Source organism: Dipteris shenzhenensis, chromosome 32 (assembly GCF_047967505.1).
Source record: "Dipteris shenzhenensis isolate YYH24624 ecotype China chromosome 32, Dip_SZ_1.0, whole genome shotgun sequence".
Taxonomy (NCBI): Eukaryota; Viridiplantae; Streptophyta; class Polypodiopsida; order Gleicheniales; family Dipteridaceae; genus Dipteris; species Dipteris shenzhenensis.
The window spans coordinates 43795186-43814528 of NC_141627.1; the positions used below are offsets into that span (position 1 = coordinate 43795186).

Sequence of the window (19343 nt, forward strand, 5' to 3'; positions counted from 1 at the left end):
GTTGTGCAGTCCGAGATAACATAGTTCAACAGCACAGTCATAGACTAATTGTGGCACCCAAGGACACCTAACACTTACCCTAAATCAAACATGCTAGCCATTTTTCCATGTCACATCATGTGCTTGCTCATCTCACATAGTCAGACCCTGTGTGGTGCTCAGAATCAACTTTGGCCACACCATGTGATTTGGGTGCACTGAGTTTAACCGTGCCTCCCCAAGCCACTTCGTCTCACACTGTGTCACATCGTATGCATGCAACCTAACTACCCCTGTAGGTTGACAACACACTAGAAATAGACGATTGACATGGCACATGGGCATTGCATAAAGGGAGCATGGCAACAATGTTGACACGTGTCGTATTAAAATAGACCTTGTGGAAAACACATCCCAGCTTGCATCACTAAGATTATCACTGCCACCAGTAAAAATGAAAAAAACCTCACCGAAAACTCAAAATTATTGCCCCTTCCACCTCCCTTGGGCCCTTGATGGCTGGGAAAGTGCTCTAGTTGCACTTTCCCAATCGAGAGGCCACCCAAAAAGGTGGCTTGTGGCCTACCGGCCGCTTGCCACTTTCCTATGGCTTCTCTCCCAAGAAAGTGCACTTTCCCTCCAACCATGATGGATGTAAAGGAATCAACATGAAAGCCACTTTGTACCATAGAGTAGTACAAAAAATATTTGCTTAATGGGATATTGATCCTTGTTTTCCAAAAGGTGATATTTCGCTATCATAGATGCTTGAGAATGTGTACATGACCAGCCTAGATTAAGTTTTGAAATTCAAAAAGGAGAATAAGCCACGTGTCATGATGCTAATGGTGGTTAAAAGAACATAAAAAATAGGCCTTAGATTGAAAAGTGTAAACCTACTTTTGGATATCTTTGTCCATGTAGCACCGCTTTGGAATTCAACCTATGAAGGGGAAGAAGCATCTGTGGATTGATGCAAAGAGAAATTGCACCGTAAAGACATAAAAAAGGGAGATATTTTGATTGTAGGGCCACCCTCGAATTCGACCTATGCAAAGAAGAAGGAACACCTGATCCGATTGATGCAAAATAGCAATTGCAGTGGAAATGGCGATGCTAGCAAGGGAAGACAATAAGCCATAAGGAAAGGAAGAGTCAAAGCAATCGCTACTAGGAGGCTCATAGTGCATAGAAGGCAAGGCTACACGAGGTGAATTTTCCAAGAAAACTAATCTATAATCTAGGCTCTCAAAAGGTAGAAAAGCTCCAACAAGGAGTTTAACCCCCAGCTCTCACTTAGTGTTAGGGCCCCAACATAGTGATCCCTCTAGTTCTCGGACGAGACCGAGAGCTTGAACAAGGAAATGCAAGAACCCTCTCGCTCAAGGGTTTTCAAAGCCCCCTACACTAGCATAGCTCCACCTGATTCCCCTACTCCTTCTGTGGCCTCTAGATTAAGGGAGACTATATCCAACATGTTTGGACGGTTAGGCCCATCAGATTTAGCAAAAATGGAGAGCACTTTCGCTAGCATGCCCACAGAAAGGGGAGGCCAGCAACACCCAGTCTTTGAGCCACAAGTAGGGACTGAGGCTGTCTTTGTTGACTCAAGACCCACAGTCTTCATGGGGCACCTTGACTCAAACCGCATGGAAGACGAAGATAGTCCGAGCCAAAAGCCACTCCTCCAACCTCAACTCATCACAATCCAGTTATCTTGCTGTAGCAAGTACAACTTCCAGTTAATCTTGTGAAAAAGAAGACATTGGCGATGATGAAAGTTCTCTCTTGGTGATTGAAAATTCCTTTTTGTGATTGAGAATAGGATAAAATTTGAGATTTTAGGGACAACTTACAGCCAGGATTTCGCAGAGAGAGAGAGAGAGAGAGAGAGTGCCATCACCATCACCATAAACATGGTAGCCCTTGAGGTGGAGGGCATTGATTTTGAGCCTGACAAAAAAGGCGATCTCCTAGATGGTTCTGATAATGGTCCTAGACCGCAATGCTCTATCAAAGGATGGGATAATCCTGGCTATTGGAGTTCATGAAGATGGCCAAGAGGATGATCTACACAAAATGTTTGGGGTATTTGGAGAGATGAAGAACTTGCATTTAAATCTTTACAAGAGAATTGCAACCACATTCTACAGTCCAAGCAAACCACATTTGGATAGTTTGGTGGGTCAAGCACTATTTAGTGATAGTGCGGGGTTAGTGATAGTGGGTGCTGATCTAATTCTAGATGTGGAGAAGCCCTAGTTTGAGATCCATTGGAATACCAGTACCTTCTTGCAACACTTTGTTGGGACTTTTTTCTTCATTGACTGTCTATAGATCACTAATCTCCTTCTATTTAGAGGAGGAAGCAAAAGCAGCCTCCCAAACCTTGTTCAAAGCAATCCTTTTGAGGAATTTTCGCATCAGCATCAAAACACTGTGTCATAGTCTGTAGTCTTGCACATCCTTGTGCAATGAGACTAGAGACTCTAAATCTCTGACATTCTGAGAGTGAGATAGAGAGAGGCCTCATCTCATCATCAACCCAATTCCATGTCTAAATTAGCAATGCATTGAATGATCAATGATTGATGAGTCCTTAATTAGAACTTACTTATTTGCCATATCTCGTGTACCCAAGTGACAAAAAGATAGATGAGGAAAAAGAATTGGATGCCACAATTGAGGGAATTAACATGGCCAATATCAAGAGTAGCAAATGATTATAATCACCTATGCTAAAGAGGACATGACTTGGAAAAAAAGAAAATGTCTCATTCAAGACGAAACATGGCGGAAAGACAATGTCATTGGTGGGAACACCCCCTTTGCTACCTAATTCTTGGCTACAAGTATGTTGAACAATTTTTCCCAGACCCCCAATCTTGTTTTTGGATCATCAACTACAAGCTTTGTTGCACCCACCCATTCACTACTAGTGTATTGCTACTCCATCCAACGTCGAGGGCTGGGAGATTAAATGGGAAATACTTTTTGGCCTAGTGAAGTCATGCATGAAATTGCTCATGGAATTAGGAGATGCCCATCTCTCTTGCCAGAGCGATCTCTTGGACCTAGTCTTTGTAGACAGCAAGATACATAAGGTTGCATAGATCATGGATGAGTGCAAGCCATTCTTCATTGGTTGTGCATGAAACGATCGCCAACCTGCTTGCTTGGACGATGACATTGAGTATGGGGTGACAAGACATGGTGGAGGCAGAAGTATTGGAGGTCTGTGGAAACAACACATAACAACCAGATGCTTGAAAATCAGTTTAAGGGGCTATGCTTGCAAGTGCATTTTTGAAGAAGTGAAGAAAATTAAACAAAGCATAAGCTTCCCGTCTTTGCATACTAACTTCAATCCCATATTACTTGACTAAATTCCTTCTGAGCAAGGGCTATGAGATCTCCTGATTCTTTGATATCCTCGACAGCCTTTGCCTTACTTGGTCTACCTTGGTTGGTTGTCGCAAAACTGGAGGTCCACAAACCCCCTAGGTTTTTGTGGTGAAGATATACTTCCCACGTTCCAGGATAATCATCACTCGCATGGATATTGCCCAAGTAGTACAAGTGGTTCGATATAAGGTAGATGAACTTGCTTGTCAATACAGATATTCTCTGTAGCGATAGCAATATATTTGCAAGTTTCACTCTGGCAAGCGAAAGTCCTCTTGTCTACCTGAAAGTAGAACTAAAAACAAAAGTTGACGAGAGAGGAGCATGCTCTCTCATATTATAAATAACCAGAGAGGAAGTGTGCCACCTCTTCCCATATGATTTTTTTAATAAACTTTCTCAATTTGTGCATGTCATCCTTGTGCAAGGCCATGCTAATCTTCTTTGTATTGTTTCAATTTTATTAGATGTCTCCGAAGAGACTTTTTAAAACTTTCTCGTTTCATATTTCCTATAAACTTATGATTTTACCTAACCGGTCCTTTATTTTTTAATGCACGTTCTTGACGGTGAGCGAGCATTGTGCAATCAAACGAAACGATCATGGTGGATGCAAATTGACAAACAATAACACCAACATTCACGTGGTTGTAGTCCATTTCATTACAGTAGGCAGCCTAAAGAGATGTTTTGGTTTTCTCCCACCTCGTTTAGCCACTTGTCATAAATATGAGCCATTGATGTTCATTTTATTGTTTAATCTGAACCATCGAGGTTTTAACATGAAGCTTTCAACTTTTATCCAAAAAGCGGAACTAAAGTAAAAGCATATCCTTCCTTTTGAAACGCAAAACAAAAGAAATCTATATAAATGTTTGAATAAAGAGTTCGTTCTAAGTAATAGCAAGAAACAAGAATTTGTGACAGGAGGTGCAGGAAGGACAAGAGTCTTTGGTGCAGCTTCATAAAGAACTCTTTTGAATTATTCATCTTCTTTCTATCTAGATTCACAGTTTAACATAAAAGCTCGAGATGTATGCATGACTGATTGTTGAAAACGTGAGTTTAACATAGACGTGAGATTGAATGCGAATCATCAGTGTCTGGTGCGAATGATGAAGATCTCCTTTGCAATTTCTTTATCACATTTAGCTTCACTTTTGCACTTGGTGCACAAGCGCACATCTTCTCAATGATCACACGAATCGCTCTACAATCTGGCCGTAATTCAGTTGCAATTGCTAGATATCATGAGCTTTTCTACTAGAGCAGTAAATATTTGAAGCCTCTTGCCATTTCTTGGACCTTTGCCTCTCCTTACAACCAGAGCTACCCGTGTGGTAGAAGCCTCACTCGTGGACGGGCTGGTAGATGTAGAGGATGAGTGCTCAAACGGATTGATACTCAACTTCTCAGACGAAGGTTCATGTCGATCAGGGTTCCATATATAGCATATTGATAAAGAGAATTCAACCATGCTGCTATATTATGCAATAGACAAGAAATTCACGATTGATTTAAAATAATACTCACAAAGTCTCATTTTGTAATCAATTCTGACAAAGCTTACCCACCCATGTTCCAATGAGTGGCATTGTGCCTAGGACCAATGTTGCAGTGGGGGACTAGAATGCGGGCAACCAGCTCCAATAGGTAGCGGCCCTACTCTTGAGTTGCTGTTGCATTATAGTGCTTTCTTGTTAATCCCTAGATAGGATTCACCCCCGCTCTGCATGCACCTATTGCCTTCACCCGCCTAGAGGGCATCACTAGAACCACCAGGAGATGGCCTACAAACCCCCCTCCATGGGATGGGCTGAAGTATTCTGGAAATGTCTCAGAATACCTGGTAGTTTCTGGTCATGGTGGCACATGTTCATCCAAAAGGATATAGCCACCTATGAATGTACAAGAGATGTCAGATCATGTAACAAAGGGAACCAAGTGTAAAGCCTATCGGAAGACTTCGAACTTGGCTGCTATGTTGTCCTTTGTGGGAAGATAGGACAACTCTATGTCTCCTGCTGACAACCGCTCCCGAACATAATGATAGTGAACTTCAATATGCTTGGTACGCGCATGAAACACTAGGTTACGCGCAATGGTCAAAGCACTTTGGCTGTTAGTGTAGACAATAGCGGAGGATGTCTGGCAAATACCAAGATTTGTAAGTAACTGTCGAAGCCAAACACACTCTACTATAGCAGTGAAAGCTGCCCTGTACTGAGCCTCACAGCTAGACGTGGCAACTATTGGTTGCTTCTTGCTGAGCCAAGAGATACATGAATTGCCAAGCAAAAAACAATTGCCAGTATGTGACACTCTGGTGTCAGAACATCCTGCCCAGTCACTATCCGTGTAAGCATGCATGGTAAGTGAACCCTGATCACCATAGAGAATTTGAAGCCATTTTTTTTTTCCAAAAAAAGGAAGCTTCTATGGATGCTTGAAAAAGACCATAGAACTCATCTGTCAAAAGGAGCTAAGGAAGGTAAGTACATGAGAAACAACTCATATCCTATTTCCTAGAGAACCCAGCACACTACCTACGGAATCTCTGGCTAACAACCAAGGTGGTTGTTACATCCAGCAGATATCCCGTTATCTGCTCGGCCACAATCACATTGTCACACGTTCATAGAAAATAAGACGCGCACATAGCTATTTGGAGGATGGTTTTTCGTTTATACAGCGCTCTTCTTGTGGCCCTCTTGTTGCTTCTCTGCAAGCCCTGTGCTGCTCGCACATCTTCGCGCGATGGAGCTTTCATTGGTTACACCGAGATCATATTGCCGAATCATCATTCAGGTTACGTTTTCTCGCTGTGATTTTCAAGTTTTCAAGCATAAGTAAGCAGATCTGAGGCCATGACCTGAATTCGTCATTTGCAGCTGTTTGACAACCTTTTTGTGCATTTCTGTTGCAGATATACCCACCAAAAAGCACGAGTTCCTGGTATTTACCACCAGATACGGGGTGCGTACCTGCTGGTTCGGATTAAACAAGAGAATCTTCTAATTTTCACCGTTTGCCCACGTTGAACTTAAATAAACTCTTGCGCAATTGGCAGGATATCAAAGTTCGTCTGTTTACGAAGACAGCTCCCAAGGCCGTGCAATACTTAAAGGTGCCTTTTTTCATTCTATAGCGAAGGGATCTCGGCGTAGACAAATAGGACTGGTCCAAGTCAGTTCTGGTGCGCTTGTTTACTTTATCAACTAATGTGAATTGATTGTCCTGCTTTTCTCATGCAGGGTTTCCTTGGCCTTGGTTGGAATTGCAGTCATTAGTGGAGAAAAAGCTCTTCGATGGATGCGCATTCTATCGTGCGGAACCGCCGGGGGAGACGACGGATGCAGGCCATGCCGGCTCTAGAAAAGGGTAGTTATAATTTATCATGAAAATTGTTGTTTTTTCAACTCTTGCATCTGCGTAAAGATTCAAATATGTGCGATGCAACCACGTAGTTATTGATGGCTCTAAATTATACCTTAGGTATGCTTTGCTACAAGGAGGTCTATATTCATGTGGAAGGCAACGTTCTGATATGCTGCCAGTGGAGTCAACTACACCTAACACGAAGGGGACGGTCTCCTTAATTACTGTGAGTTGCATCGCATCAAGCAGCAACTGCGAGACTTTGACATAAAATAAGCCATATGAGAAATGCTTGTCAGTGAACGTATGTGAACGTAAACTCTTAGCAAGGATTGGCCTCACACAGAGTACAGGAGCCAATGAAGGCTTTATCCACCCACCAAAAGAGCTTTTTTGTGTCAAACCTGGTAGTCTACTTTGATTTGAGTCATTCCATTGAGTGATTCTCCTTTTACTACCCTTTATACAAAGATAGACCTGGAAGGTCTGAAGTTTATAATTAAAAAACTAATGGCTGAAGTTTTTAAGCTGAGATTAGATGCAAATTGCTAAAAGTTGAGAAAACAGCTTTATGTTCTGACATTTTGTGGCTAAACATAAACATCACGACATTGATTCTAAAATGAAAAGATACACAAAGGTCGGAAGTGTTGAAGATGTTTGCTCTTGGATAGATTTTCTTTTGGATAATCTTTACATCACAATAGGCAATTCTTTGTTTCGGAATCCCTATTGGAAATTTCTTCCCTATTCCATAGAATTTCTTGCCTTTGTACAACTAAGGAATCTTTAATCACTCAATGTAGTAATTTTATCACTTTGCCAATACACAAGAGGTACGATCCAAGAAAAATAATGACAAAAGTACGCACAATCTTAGATATGAAGTCTTTTATCTATGGTGTATCGGCCTTGGGCACGCTTAGAATGATTGAACATAAGCTGAAAACAAAAAGCGGAGAGCTGAACAGCCCGTTTTCTCAATATGCATGTGTTTTCTAAGTAAGGAATTTAATACTGCATCATTGTAGGAAGCGGTACATAAGTATAAATGGTTCCTTTATTTTTTATGTTTAAATAATTTATTCTCTTTGTCTATAGAAAAGGGGGTAGGGTTAGATTAGAGAAGGGGGATAGAAGAGTGGAAGGGAGGGAGGACGAGGGGGAGTAGGAAGGAGAGGGGGTAGGATGAGAGAGAGAGGAAGGGGTAGGATGGAGAGAGAGAGAGAGACAATAGGCAACAAGTAGGAGGAGGAAGGTGGAGAGTAGATAGATAGAACAATGGGACTGAGGTGGGCTTATATAGTCCGTTCACCACTTAGACCTAGCCCACACTAACTTGGGCTAGTTTTGGCCTTCATTACAAACCATCCCCACCAAAAACAAATTTGCCCTCAAAATTGCAATTGCTGGCTGGAAACGAAGGCCCTTGCTGCTATAAAAAAAGGTCATGCATGCCACTCGGCTCAAATGTAAAAGTAAGATACTTCTTGTTCCCATAAGCTGTAGCGCCACCGAGGTCACAGCTTAGCGCCACCGGGGTCATGTAAGTGTCTGATCCCACCTAGCATGCTGTTCATGAAGAAGCTCCAAAATCACATAGAGATTGGCTGTCTCCAAGGCAGTTATTTTGCGGACCTCTCTGTGCCTTGCTGTCCACTTTTCCTGGAAGCATTCATTGTTCCTTGCAAGGCAGCTTTGATCAGCTGTTGTTGCATTCCATTTTTATCTGTGCTCGCCTGCCCAAATGCTAAGAACTGAAAATAGTCTCATTATAGCTGCTGTATTTAGGCTCCAACAGCTCCTTTGCTTTCTCAATATTTGTTGGGAGCACAATGGCTGTAGCAATGCTCGCCTGCCCAAATGCTAAAAACTGAAAATCATCTTCATGATGGATGCTATTATCACGCTCATACAGTTCCAGTAGTTCTCGTGCTTCCTCAGCATTCCAGGGATTTCCAATCCTCACATGTAAGGCCTTCAGCCCTGGGTTGGACCACTGTAATTTCCTTCTATCCATGGCACCCATGCGGTCTTGAAAGCTGCCCATGTATAGTGCTTCCAAGATGAAGTACTCATCTCTAACCAGATGTGGGCATGGCGTAGACCATCATAAAAAATCTTGCCCTCATCATTTATTGGGATATATCCTTCCAAAGCTGAGAGCCATTCCTCCCGCTTATTGGTTTCTCCTTTGAATTTGTGGTCCATCAAGCTATCAGTGCCCAACTAGGCCCCTGGCATGATGTAAGAAATATAAATTATTTTTTACCTCAGATGGTACGTCCATATAGGCATGGTGTTGATTTGACAAGGCAACATCAATGTCCCACTCGGCCTGCAAACTCATGTGCATATTGGGCATATCACATAAATCTGTCCAGGCTGCATTTCTTGTCCAGGCTGCATTTGAGGTGATCTAGACTCAATGTAGAGCCTCTTGGGCTGCTCACTAATAAGCTTTCCAAAGATGGAAGGATCTTGCTGGTTGTGTAATATATATTCTGCTTGTTGCCCTCCTTGCATCTTATGCGGAATTGCAGTAGAATCCCCATGCAGTAGTGCATCTTATGTTCCTGGATTCATCTAGGTATATATACCTCGGGTGCTCTACCAAACAGGATGTAGCATTATTGTGCCCTGTAAGGTCACCCTCCTTGGAAAGAAGCTGGTTGCCTTTGTCCTTCACAATTCTCAACTTCGGTTGTGGTAAGTTTGCCTCATCCCCAACTGTAGTCTTACCTTGATCTCCTTCAATAGCACTTCCATGTGCATCCTTTTCATCATCTTGCTTGTATGTATTACCTTGCTGCTGCCCACCAATGTACTGATCGGAACAGTAACTGTTTAGACCAATATGGTGGTGCAAGGGCTGCTTGCCAACAGTATTATTATGGCCATTTTCAAAACTGTCATAGCAGCCATCTTCCTTATGCTGCCTGTTGTTTGCAGCATTTTGGCTGCCATTTTCAGGTTCTACTCTAGAAGTGCTGAAAAGGAGCCTCCAAAAGAATGTCCTCTGAAGATCTGTGGAGTCTGCCTCCTGCATGAACCTGAAAGACAAGGGTATCCTCATGTGCATCCCGAAAGGCTATAACCTGCAGAGGATATGGCTGCATCTATCTGCTGCATCCTGCCTGCACTTCCTCTGAGGTGACTAACTGAACGAGCTCTCTGATCCTCTGGAAGCATCCTGAAAGCTTTCCAAGCACCCACCGTGGATGCAGGTCCCAACTCCCATCTAGACCACTGCATATAGTGTGACATGCCCAATGATCTGCCATGCTCATCTAGTATGCAATCATTCCACATGTCGGGCTGCCTGTCAATTTCTCCACGAGAGGAGGGTAGAACTCTCCGAAGAGTACTTTTGAAGCTGTCCCAAGCTTTTAGAATGGCAGCCATGAGAGGGGTAGGAGATTTGAGACGGGTTGACCTAAAGATCCATCTAGGGCTGTCCATCCAATCTCCTCCCTGAGAAGGTGTGCATGTCTGTATACTGCGTAAGAAAAAATCCTTCCATGGCTCCTGACCAGGCATCAAACCTCTGACCACCATCTTGCAGAGCAAGGCTCTACACATCAATGATATTGAGACCCCCTTCCTCCCTTGGCTATCACATCTGAAGTGCCGTCTAATCCACTCCACAAAAAATTCCTGATAGGTCTCTTGAGCTGAGTGATACTACTTGTAGATCGGCACCAACAAGAGCAAACAAATCAGGCTGTAGCCAACAGTACCTGGTTTACAACCACCACTCTGGATGCAAGGTCAAGTCTGGCCGAACTCCAAAATAGGAGTTTCCTCCTGATGCTCTCCAACACAGGAGCGAACTGCCGTGCTGGAGAAATGCCCACCCCAACCTAGCATCCAAGATACCTGATGGAGACACCCCTCTGAATCCAAGTAAAGCCAATATCAGCACCCCAATCTAGAGTGTCCTCATCACTAATCCAGAAACCATTGGATTTGTTCCAGTGACTCTGCTGCCTCTCCCGCTCCCCTCCCTCCCCCTCCTGCTGCCTAACCCCCGCTACCTCTCCCTCCCTACCCCCGCTGCTTTCCCCGCCTCTCCCTACCCCCCCCCTGCCCCTCCCTCCTTACCCCCTGCTCCCCCTACCAGCCCCTCCCTCCCTACCCCCGCTGCCCTCTCCCCTCCTCTCCCTACCCCCCCACTGCCCCTCCTTCCTAACCCCCCACTCCTCCTACCCCCCGCTGCCCCTACCCTGCCTCCCTCCCCCCCCCCCCCGCCCCTACCTTTTGCCCCTCCTTCCCTCCCTCTGCCCCTTTCTCAACCTCTGCCTCACCTCCTCCATCCTTCCCTCCCCCTCCCCTCCCCCTCCCCTCCTTCCCTCCACCTCTCCTCCTTACTTCAGATCATTTTCAGGTTGTTTTGGTGGTTTCAGAGCCTTGGGTGAGAGGCCGCTCTGCCAGTATCAGAATTCCAAATGCCTTCTATGCAGAGGAGGGCCTCACAGAGGCAGTGCTACGGATTTCGGTTTCTCACCTGCAAGGTGGGCAGTCATTCCTGTCACATGTGGCTGCAGCCCTCACTGACAGCCCTTCAAAGAGAGGAGCAGAAACGGCCTACAGATGCTTGGATTCAGGAGCGCCTTGCTGCAGCAAGGGCTCATCGGCATACACTTTTAGATCAGAGAGCAGAGTATGCCTTTCACGCCAGAGAGTCTTTCTGGACACAGATCGGAGGTAGAGTCAACAAACAGTTCTTCTCTACTCTCGGCCCTAGACATAGTAGAGAGAGTGTTTCGCAGCTTGTTGACTCAGACGGGATACTTCAGACACATCCAGATGCCATCATGCAGATTGCTTCAGATTACTATGCCTCTCTTCTGACTGCATATCCTGATTCACAGGCCAGAGATGATGCTAGACAGGTTATTTGGCAGCATATTCCTATGTTGGTGGATAGAAGTATGAGAGCCTCACTTGATGTACGCTTCCCCAACATAGAGTTCGGGACTGCTCTTACTGCCCTTCAAAAGGGTAGTTGTCCAAGGTCAGATGGACTTACACCTTCTTTTTTTATTATTTTTTGGGATCATATTGGGGATTACATCACCTCAACCCACCAAGGCATTTGGGACTTGGGTGAGATGCCAGACTCACTCTCGGAGGGTCTCATTCATCTTATCCCAAAAGGAGGTTGCAAAAATTTAGTGTCTCAGTGGAGACCAATCACCTTACTGGGCACTTTGTATAAGATCTTGGTGAAAGCCATCAGCCTGCGATTGCAGCCCATCCTGCCAGATCTTATACATGACACACAAACAGGCTTTGTCCATGGCAGAAGCATTTTTGATAACATATTCTCGTTTTGGGAGGCTTCTGAGTGGGCTATGCATGAAGGCCATAGATTGGCAATTCTACTCCTGGATTTCGAAAAAGCATATGACAGGGTAGATTGGGGTTTTCTAGAGGGAACTCTTCTTCGCTTTGGATTTTCAAATTTGTGGATTAGAGGGGTTTCTGCTCTTTACAGGTCAGCCCATAGCCACGTACTCATTGGTGGAGTCAGGGGAGATAGGTTTCAGATATCCAGATTAGTCCGACAGGGATGCCCTCTAGCCCCCTTTCTATTCTTATTTGTGACTGAAGATATGAGCCTCTATATTAGAGCTCAAGCTGATATTTTTGGGCTGAGACTTCTGTTAAGACAGGAAGAGGAGTTGCTGGACAGTGAGCTGGCAGATGACACGGCTATTTTTTTAGATGCCACTCCACAAACACTTGCCTCTTTCAGGACATATATATACCTTTGTAAGACTAGAATAAGTCCAATCATACAAATTTAGAAATTTTGTTATTCTAAAGATCAAAAATCTGCGAGGACTTATGCCAGGACAGGAACCATGGAAGGACTTTCTTATCAGCAGCATACAAAGGTGCACACCTTCCTCAGGAGGAGACTGGATGAGCAGTGTTAGATGGATCTTCACCACAGCACACCTCAAATCACCTTCATCGGGAGGGCAGCGGGAGAGGCAGCAGGAGGGAGGGCAGCAGGAGAGGCAGCAGGTGAGGGGGCAGCAGCCCGGGAGGAGGGGCTGGCAGGGAGAGAGAGGAGGGAGGGGAAGGGAAGGGCTGGGAGGGAGGGGAGAGGGGTGCAGGACGGAGGGCAGCAGGGAGCAGCAAGACGGGGAGCTCAGCAGCTCAGGCAAAAGGATTTTGACATTGAGGGAGTCACATGATTTCTTTTCATGAAATTATGACATGAAGGGTACGTATATTTTTCCCCATTGGCATATCTATCCCTTCCATAGGCATTTGAGTGTCCCTTGGTGTGTAATAAAGATTTGCTGCTGTCCCACTCTCCCAAATGCATGCATATGTGATGGATTCCTGTCAATGCCATATGGCTGCCTGAAATATAAATGGAGAGGCTCAAGAGAAAGACTGATGAAAAGGCTTCCAAATGGAGCCCAAATAAGCCCAAATGGGGCAGTGAAAGGCCCTGGAAAGGGGCTGTAAAAAGTCTCTTTTTTACCTCTTCTTTTTTTTTTTTGGGGGGGGAGGGGGAGGGGGTCCTTAGTCACCTAAGACACTTAGGACTCCTAATCTAGGACAGCTAAGACAGTTAGTACACCTAAAGCATCCCTAGTTAACTTAACCTAAATCAATAAAAGATTTACCCAACCCTAGTCAGATTAGCCAACTAACCTAACTAAACCCAAGCCTAACCCCAACTACTAAGCAAACCAACCAACTAGCTAAATCTAACCCTAACTAACTAACCCAAGCTAATCTAACCTAACAAATAAATTTAAAAAACCCTATGACTAAGGATTGAAATGGCCATGGATGGTGAAAGTGATGGACGGTACAAATGTGACAGCGAATTGCAGGCGGCGCTATCACATTTGTGATCTCATAGGTCGAGGTGGGGCTTCTACAGTCGGCTACTACTAGAATTCGGATAGGCATCTCGGATGGTGGATTGGTAGCAGGTTGTCGGATGGGTGCTCAGCAGCTCAGTCGACGAGTGGCTCACCGCAAGTTGGGTTGCCCGAGCGGCAACTCCCAGAGTTTGTTGCTCTTGCCGATTCATAGGTTAATTGGCTAGAGTCGGGCTGAGCGGCTCTGAGGGCCTATCCCACGCAGATAGGAGTATGAGTATGATTAGTCAAACCACAGCTGCCCCGAATAAGTGAGTATGGCTGAGTGAAATTTCTTGTAATGACATTGTTGTTGCGTCAAATCCCAATCACCTGTTGCTGCATAGTTTCTTTCCTTGTTTGTTTGATTTGGGCCCTTTCTATTTGTACATTACCCGCTAGGAGGATAGCGCATAGGTCCTTCGATGGACCTATCAAGTGGTGGCTATGGCGCTGTTGTCTACGTCAGGCTGCATTGAATCGTCCTTGAGTCTTCCTCCAGTGTTGGTGTTGCACACTATCTGCCCCATGTTGGCTTTGGCGTTGGTGTGCTCTTGGAATTAGGAATGAAGGTGAAAAGGGGGAGCAAAGGTGCCAGGGGCAGAGCTGTGATATCAACGTAGAAAAGGGGGTAGCTGTCACGAGGACGTGAAAAGTGATGCAAAGTATCTTCATAACTCAACCTACGCTTAACCCAAGGTTAACCATGGTTAAGTGTTGTAATGGTTTGGCTGTGAGGGACTGGCTAGAGGAAGTGCACACTTCCTAGAACTTTCTAAGGGCAAAGTCTAGGTGCACCATTAGGTCCTAGGGGCAAGGCAAAGGCTTTAAAAGAGGGGTCTAAAAGTTGGGCCCAAGGACAACTAACGTTGTCCTTGGTATGGGGGTTAGGACTTTAATGAAGGGGCAAATGGCAAGGAGGAGATTCCATTTGTCATGCATGTGTATGCATGCCCTTCCCCCACCTTCCGTCTCTCTCCCCTCACTCTCCCAAAGGTGTTGGACGTTTTCAGTTGTTCTTGTGCAGTTTTTGAGCTGTTTGAGCTGTTTGAAGCCTGTTTTCAGCCGTTTTAAGCCGTTTTAACTTTGTTTTGACTGTTCCAAGGCTAGTACGCACTTCTAGGAAGTGCCAGAAGTCATTTTTGAACTTTCTGAAAATTTTCGTACGGACGGCTGTACGGAATCCGTACAGACGTATACAAGTGCCTCCAGCAGGTGCCCGGGGTTGTCTTTTGCTGTGTTGGACCTTTGTGCACATGTTTTTGGCTGCGTGGTGGCTTCTGGAGCTGTTTTGGACTAGTGTAGGCTGCAGGAGGAACTTTCCCTGTTGCTTTTGGCACCTTCTCTTAGGCACAGATCCCGAGGCAATCATTTCAGGGCAGATCTGTGAACCATCTTTCCTCTACCCCTCTTTCTTGTTCACCCTCCGCTCTCTACTTTCATTTCTCTCTTCTCCTGATTGTTGGAAGACACCTGCACCCTGCGGGGAGCCTGGATCCCAACTAAGTTATAACCTAACCAGTGATCAAGTTTTCTAATCATAATGACTAGTAAACCTACATCTAACCCCATAATCCATCAAAATCTGTGACTCTCCACGAAGATATTAGATCAAGGTGATTGTAAAACCAAAACATGAACAACTCAACAAAATCTAGAATCTTGCCACAACCTACTCCTCTCTAAAACCTATGATCATAGAGCTCAAAGAGGTTAAATTTTCTTTGTGATGATGAGCCCAACAATCATGTCAACTCAAAATCGGCATTTGACGTGTGTGTAAATATATAACCACCAAAATCATTATCCATGTGATCATATGGATCCATTCAAGTGGGTTGGGACCCTTTACCACATCTCAATGAACATCTCGATCATATATCACCAAAACATGCAAGTGCCCAATATTACATGAGTGCATAATAGAGTGAATATATCACCATAATAGCCTTCTCCTTTAGTGCTAGCCTTCATCATGGTTGAGTCTGCCCTTCACCTTCGGAGTGCCGACAGAAACTCAGTACGAAGACTTTGTATAAATGGATGCTCAAGTATGTGTGGGTGTGTGGATTTGTATGTGTGAGAGCATATTTTTATACCATGGTCTACACCCACTGTTGGGCGCTGATGACGTCAGTGGGGATGTCATAGTAGCTAGTCCCTGCTATGCATGATGGAGTTTATGGTTTTCAACCTTGTGAGTGACTATCATGAGATTGAAACTGCACTATGTTGTGTTTTTAGAGGATGAGTTTGGGAATGTTCCTGGATTCATCTAGGTATAGTGCATAATAGAGTGAAGCATGTACAAAGTATGTGACAACATCCAATAGAAATGGCAAATGCAAATGCATGGGAAATTGAACCCATAATTTCATCCATAATAAACCCAACTACATAATGCTATTATGGACAACTACATTGAGGGTAATGTATGCATGTATACATTGAGAATAATGTATGCATGTGTAATAAAAACATGAAAATCTATACATTTCCTGACTAAGGTCAAGATGCTACCATCAGCTCTCACATCACTCAAACATTCCTTCTTTTTTTTTGCAAAAATAAAGATCAAAATTTTACTATAAGTTCGCAAAATAAAGGAGACATATAGCCACCTATAACAGGTAAGCAAAAAACAAAATTTCATCGATGATTCTTCCTATCATAAGCATATTTCTTAATAATTGTATTGTGCCAGTGCATGCATCCAGCGATACCTTGAACTTCGCAAAGCTCCCCTGTTTCTATCACCTCATTGGTTGCTGTTTTGACTCCTCTGATTACTGATTGGACTCCTTCCTTCTCTTTTGGTCATCCTTCCTCTTTCTACGTTCCTTTGCAAAATGTCTTGGCTGGTCACAGTAGAAGCATTTGTTCTTCTTCTTGCCTCCACCAGATGAAGAGTCCTCCTCAGAAACCATGACGAGGAAATGAAGGGTTTAGGATGAGTACACCTGTCTGAATCTGGATCAGCCTCCTCCTCGCAAGGGTATGTGTCCTTCAGAAGTAGAATTCGAAGAGGACTCAACATGTATCACAAAAGGTGCACTCCCAAACCACACACTGTGGACAGCAGGGTGCTGCCCACTAGTGCTGGAACTCCTGCTGCTGCACACCTCTCAATGACGACTTCAGTCGCTATGGGAGGAGCCTCAAAGCTCTGTCACTGTCAATCCATTTCTGCACTTGTGTGTTCTGTCCACTCATTAGATGAGCCCTACACGTGGAACAGGGCTGGATCCACTGCCTCTTGCTGCTGCACTTCATCTGACTCTTTCTAGTTCCTTGGGTGCACTCTCAAAGCCTTGCCTGCAGCCTGCAAGGGGCTCTGCTGAATACTTGTGGCGCCCTCCAATGGGAGCCTTTTATAGGGCTGGAAATGCCCCAGAAACAGGCTGACTGGCCCTTTTGTCTGCAGGCCACTAACCTGGCGGACTGCTGTATACCTGACCAGACCAGGTTTTGGACAACCAGTATATTCTGCTTGCCGACCAGGCCAGGCCACGGAGTCTGTAAAGGCCCTGCTTACTTACACGTGTTTGCCAGGCTGAGCCCCAGCTCTGCTGCCCATAATCAAGGCCTATGGCTGGACAATGCCACAGCCTAGGGCCCATGGGAAGCCTCAATAATGGGCAGCCACATGGCAGTGGCAGTTCTATGTGGCCTGTACTGCCTGCTGTGGGAGTCCACTCCAATAGAAGAAGGGTGTTTGTATACTGCCCATGTGGCGGCCTGTCTGCTGCCGACATGGCAGCTTCTCTCTCCTTCCATGTTCCCCCTATCATGCTACAGGTGTCCCTCCCCCATGCTCTCCTCATTCGGGAGCTTACAAATGGGTAGTCGACCCTTAATTCTCTGACAAGGGGTGAAGGGGAAGCTAACATAAAGCTCCACTAAGAAGTTTAGGTTTTTAGCCCCCCCATCTGGCATAGACATAGTGTGTCCAATCAACACACATTAAACCACATGCACAAGTGACAGCTCTCATTGGGTGCATGTCCATTAGCACGTGATATAGCCACCTACCAGACTGGTGAGATAGTGCCATGTAGCACTTGTCCCCTCCATTCATGAGGGATGTGTGGGGGGACACGCCACATCATGTGGCCCCTGTTTCATGTAGACATGAAATACAGGATTCTTTATAATGGCAATGCAATAACTTTCAAAATGCATATTGAAATTAATTTATACTACACTGGGATGGGTGAAACTATAGTGCGTGTAGTCACACTGGTTTCTTTCCACGCATAATGGGGTTGGCTATTAATAACGTGCCTAAGGCTGATTACTCATTCACCTGTAAGGTGAGCCCTTGAATGAGCCAGGCCATAGTTGTCCCGTCTGTTTTTTTGGCAGACTGACTTGGACCTGTCTTGCTTAATTTGGATCTTGTAGCTCAGTGGGTGAGTGAACAGCTTTTCCGCACTTGGCCACAACCATCATTGGATTTTGTCCACTGGGTAGATAGTTCTATAATAGTTGCCTCTATGTTAACATTTTTACTTGCTACATGGCCATTGCTTTCATTGTATGTTTCATATTCATCTATTCTTTATCAAAACTCCCGAGACTAATTAATTATACACATGGTATCAATGGATGAAAAAACGATTATAGTTTCCAAATGGCTCATCACTGTAAATGAGCTTAGCTCGCTCTGCTGACACTAAATATGTCTGAACTGCAGGGAACCAGTGAGTTTTTTTTCAATCTGGAAGACCATATTGAGTGGAATGGAAGCTTTACAGCCTGGGGAGAGGTGTTTCTCATGCTTATATTGTCAATATTGTCCACTTGTTAGGCTTGCCAGGCGATCTTGTTGGCTTACGTTGGAAGGGTCTGTCGGCAGGTTGTGGATAAGCTCAGTTGGCAAGTTCTGCAAACAATCGTTTCACTTCCAACCCGTGAGGAAAGTCATCCCAGTGGTACTGTCCTGCGGATTCTACTCGAAGGAGTTGAGTTTTCAGTGAAGGTTAACTCAGAGTAATGCTTCAAAATAGTCTGATTCCTAAAGGCTACCATCGACCAAGTGAATCGAAGTATGAATGCAACAATTTACTCATGTGGGCAGACTTTCAATGGTCATTTTGTGTCCACAAGTTCCAGTTGGTTGTCTGATGTATGGTAAGCGTTTGCAAATCATCTGAAAAATGAAGTCAATCTACTTGGGTTCTGCAACTTGTATTCAGAGAAAATAAAAGCATACCTATAGAGGATGATTAATACATACTCATTTAATCTTTCAATCCATAATGAATATATGCTTGATGGGATTGTTGTGAAAGCACGAAAGACAGGTATGTGTTTTGATGCGGACTAGAGCACATACAGCTTTATGAAGCTTGCGTACCCTCATTTCAGGTTTTAAAGTAGCAACTGAGGTAGTTGCTAGCAATACAAAGTCACCATTACATTCGAATTCAAATCCACTCCTAAGCAGCCGCAAATTATTAGGTTCGAATATTTGCTTTGGACGATTATGTACTAGATACGACCGAAACCGCAGCTTATGAAATCTCTTTAAGCTAGAGCCACAGAGCTCTCTACCTGCCTGATCGCACGCACCAACCTTGAGCAAATGGTGTGGCCTACCTACTTTCTGCAGACAAGTTCCTTCTAGTTATCACGGCAGTAGGATTGTCATAAGGGGAAGTAAATGCCCATGGGTTCGCTACTCTT

The 19343-nt window shown here is 44.5% G+C and overlaps 1 protein-coding gene and 1 non-coding gene across 3 annotated transcripts; one reads left to right on the forward strand and one right to left on the reverse strand.

Moving 5' to 3' along the window:
• Window positions 1–3765: 3765 nt before the first annotated feature.
• LOC147880808 (U6 spliceosomal RNA) lies at window positions 3766–3867 on the reverse strand. Its single transcript, XR_015540613.1, has one exon. It is a non-coding gene; the product is annotated as a U6 spliceosomal RNA (small nuclear RNA).
• A 2125-nt stretch (window positions 3868–5992) lies between these two features.
• LOC147880809 (uncharacterized) lies at window positions 5993–18953 on the forward strand. 2 transcript variants are annotated; one of them, XM_087371223.1, is made up of 7 exons: window positions 5993–6192; window positions 6311–6360; window positions 6455–6511; window positions 6668–6765; window positions 6880–6988; window positions 18352–18423; window positions 18514–18953. In XM_087371223.1, exons 1-7 carry the CDS (start codon window positions 6057–6059, stop codon window positions 18649–18651), a joined length of 660 nt encoding a protein of 219 aa, XP_087227349.1. In that variant the 5' UTR covers window positions 5993–6056; the 3' UTR covers window positions 18652–18953. The 2 variants fall into 2 exon arrangements, with proteins under 2 accessions (XP_087227349.1, XP_087227350.1); XM_087371224.1 differs by lacking the exon at window positions 6455–6511 and having other exon boundaries at window positions 6311–6339.
• The last annotated feature ends 390 nt before the right edge of the window (window positions 18954–19343 follow it).

Excerpts from the sequence above, each read along its gene's own strand:
- LOC147880809 (XM_087371223.1), top strand. The coding sequence starts at position 6,057 with ATGGTTTTTCGTTTATACAGCGCTCTTCTTGTGGCCCTCTTGTTGCTT. Across the intron at positions 6,512-6,667 it reads AGGCCGTGCAATACTTAAAG|TCATTAGTGGAGAAAAAGCT; the intron begins GTGCCTTTTTTC and ends TTGGAATTGCAG. Across the intron at positions 6,989-18,351 it reads GGACGGTCTCCTTAATTACT|GGAACCAGTGAGTTTTTTTT; the intron begins GTGAGTTGCATC and ends TCTGAACTGCAG.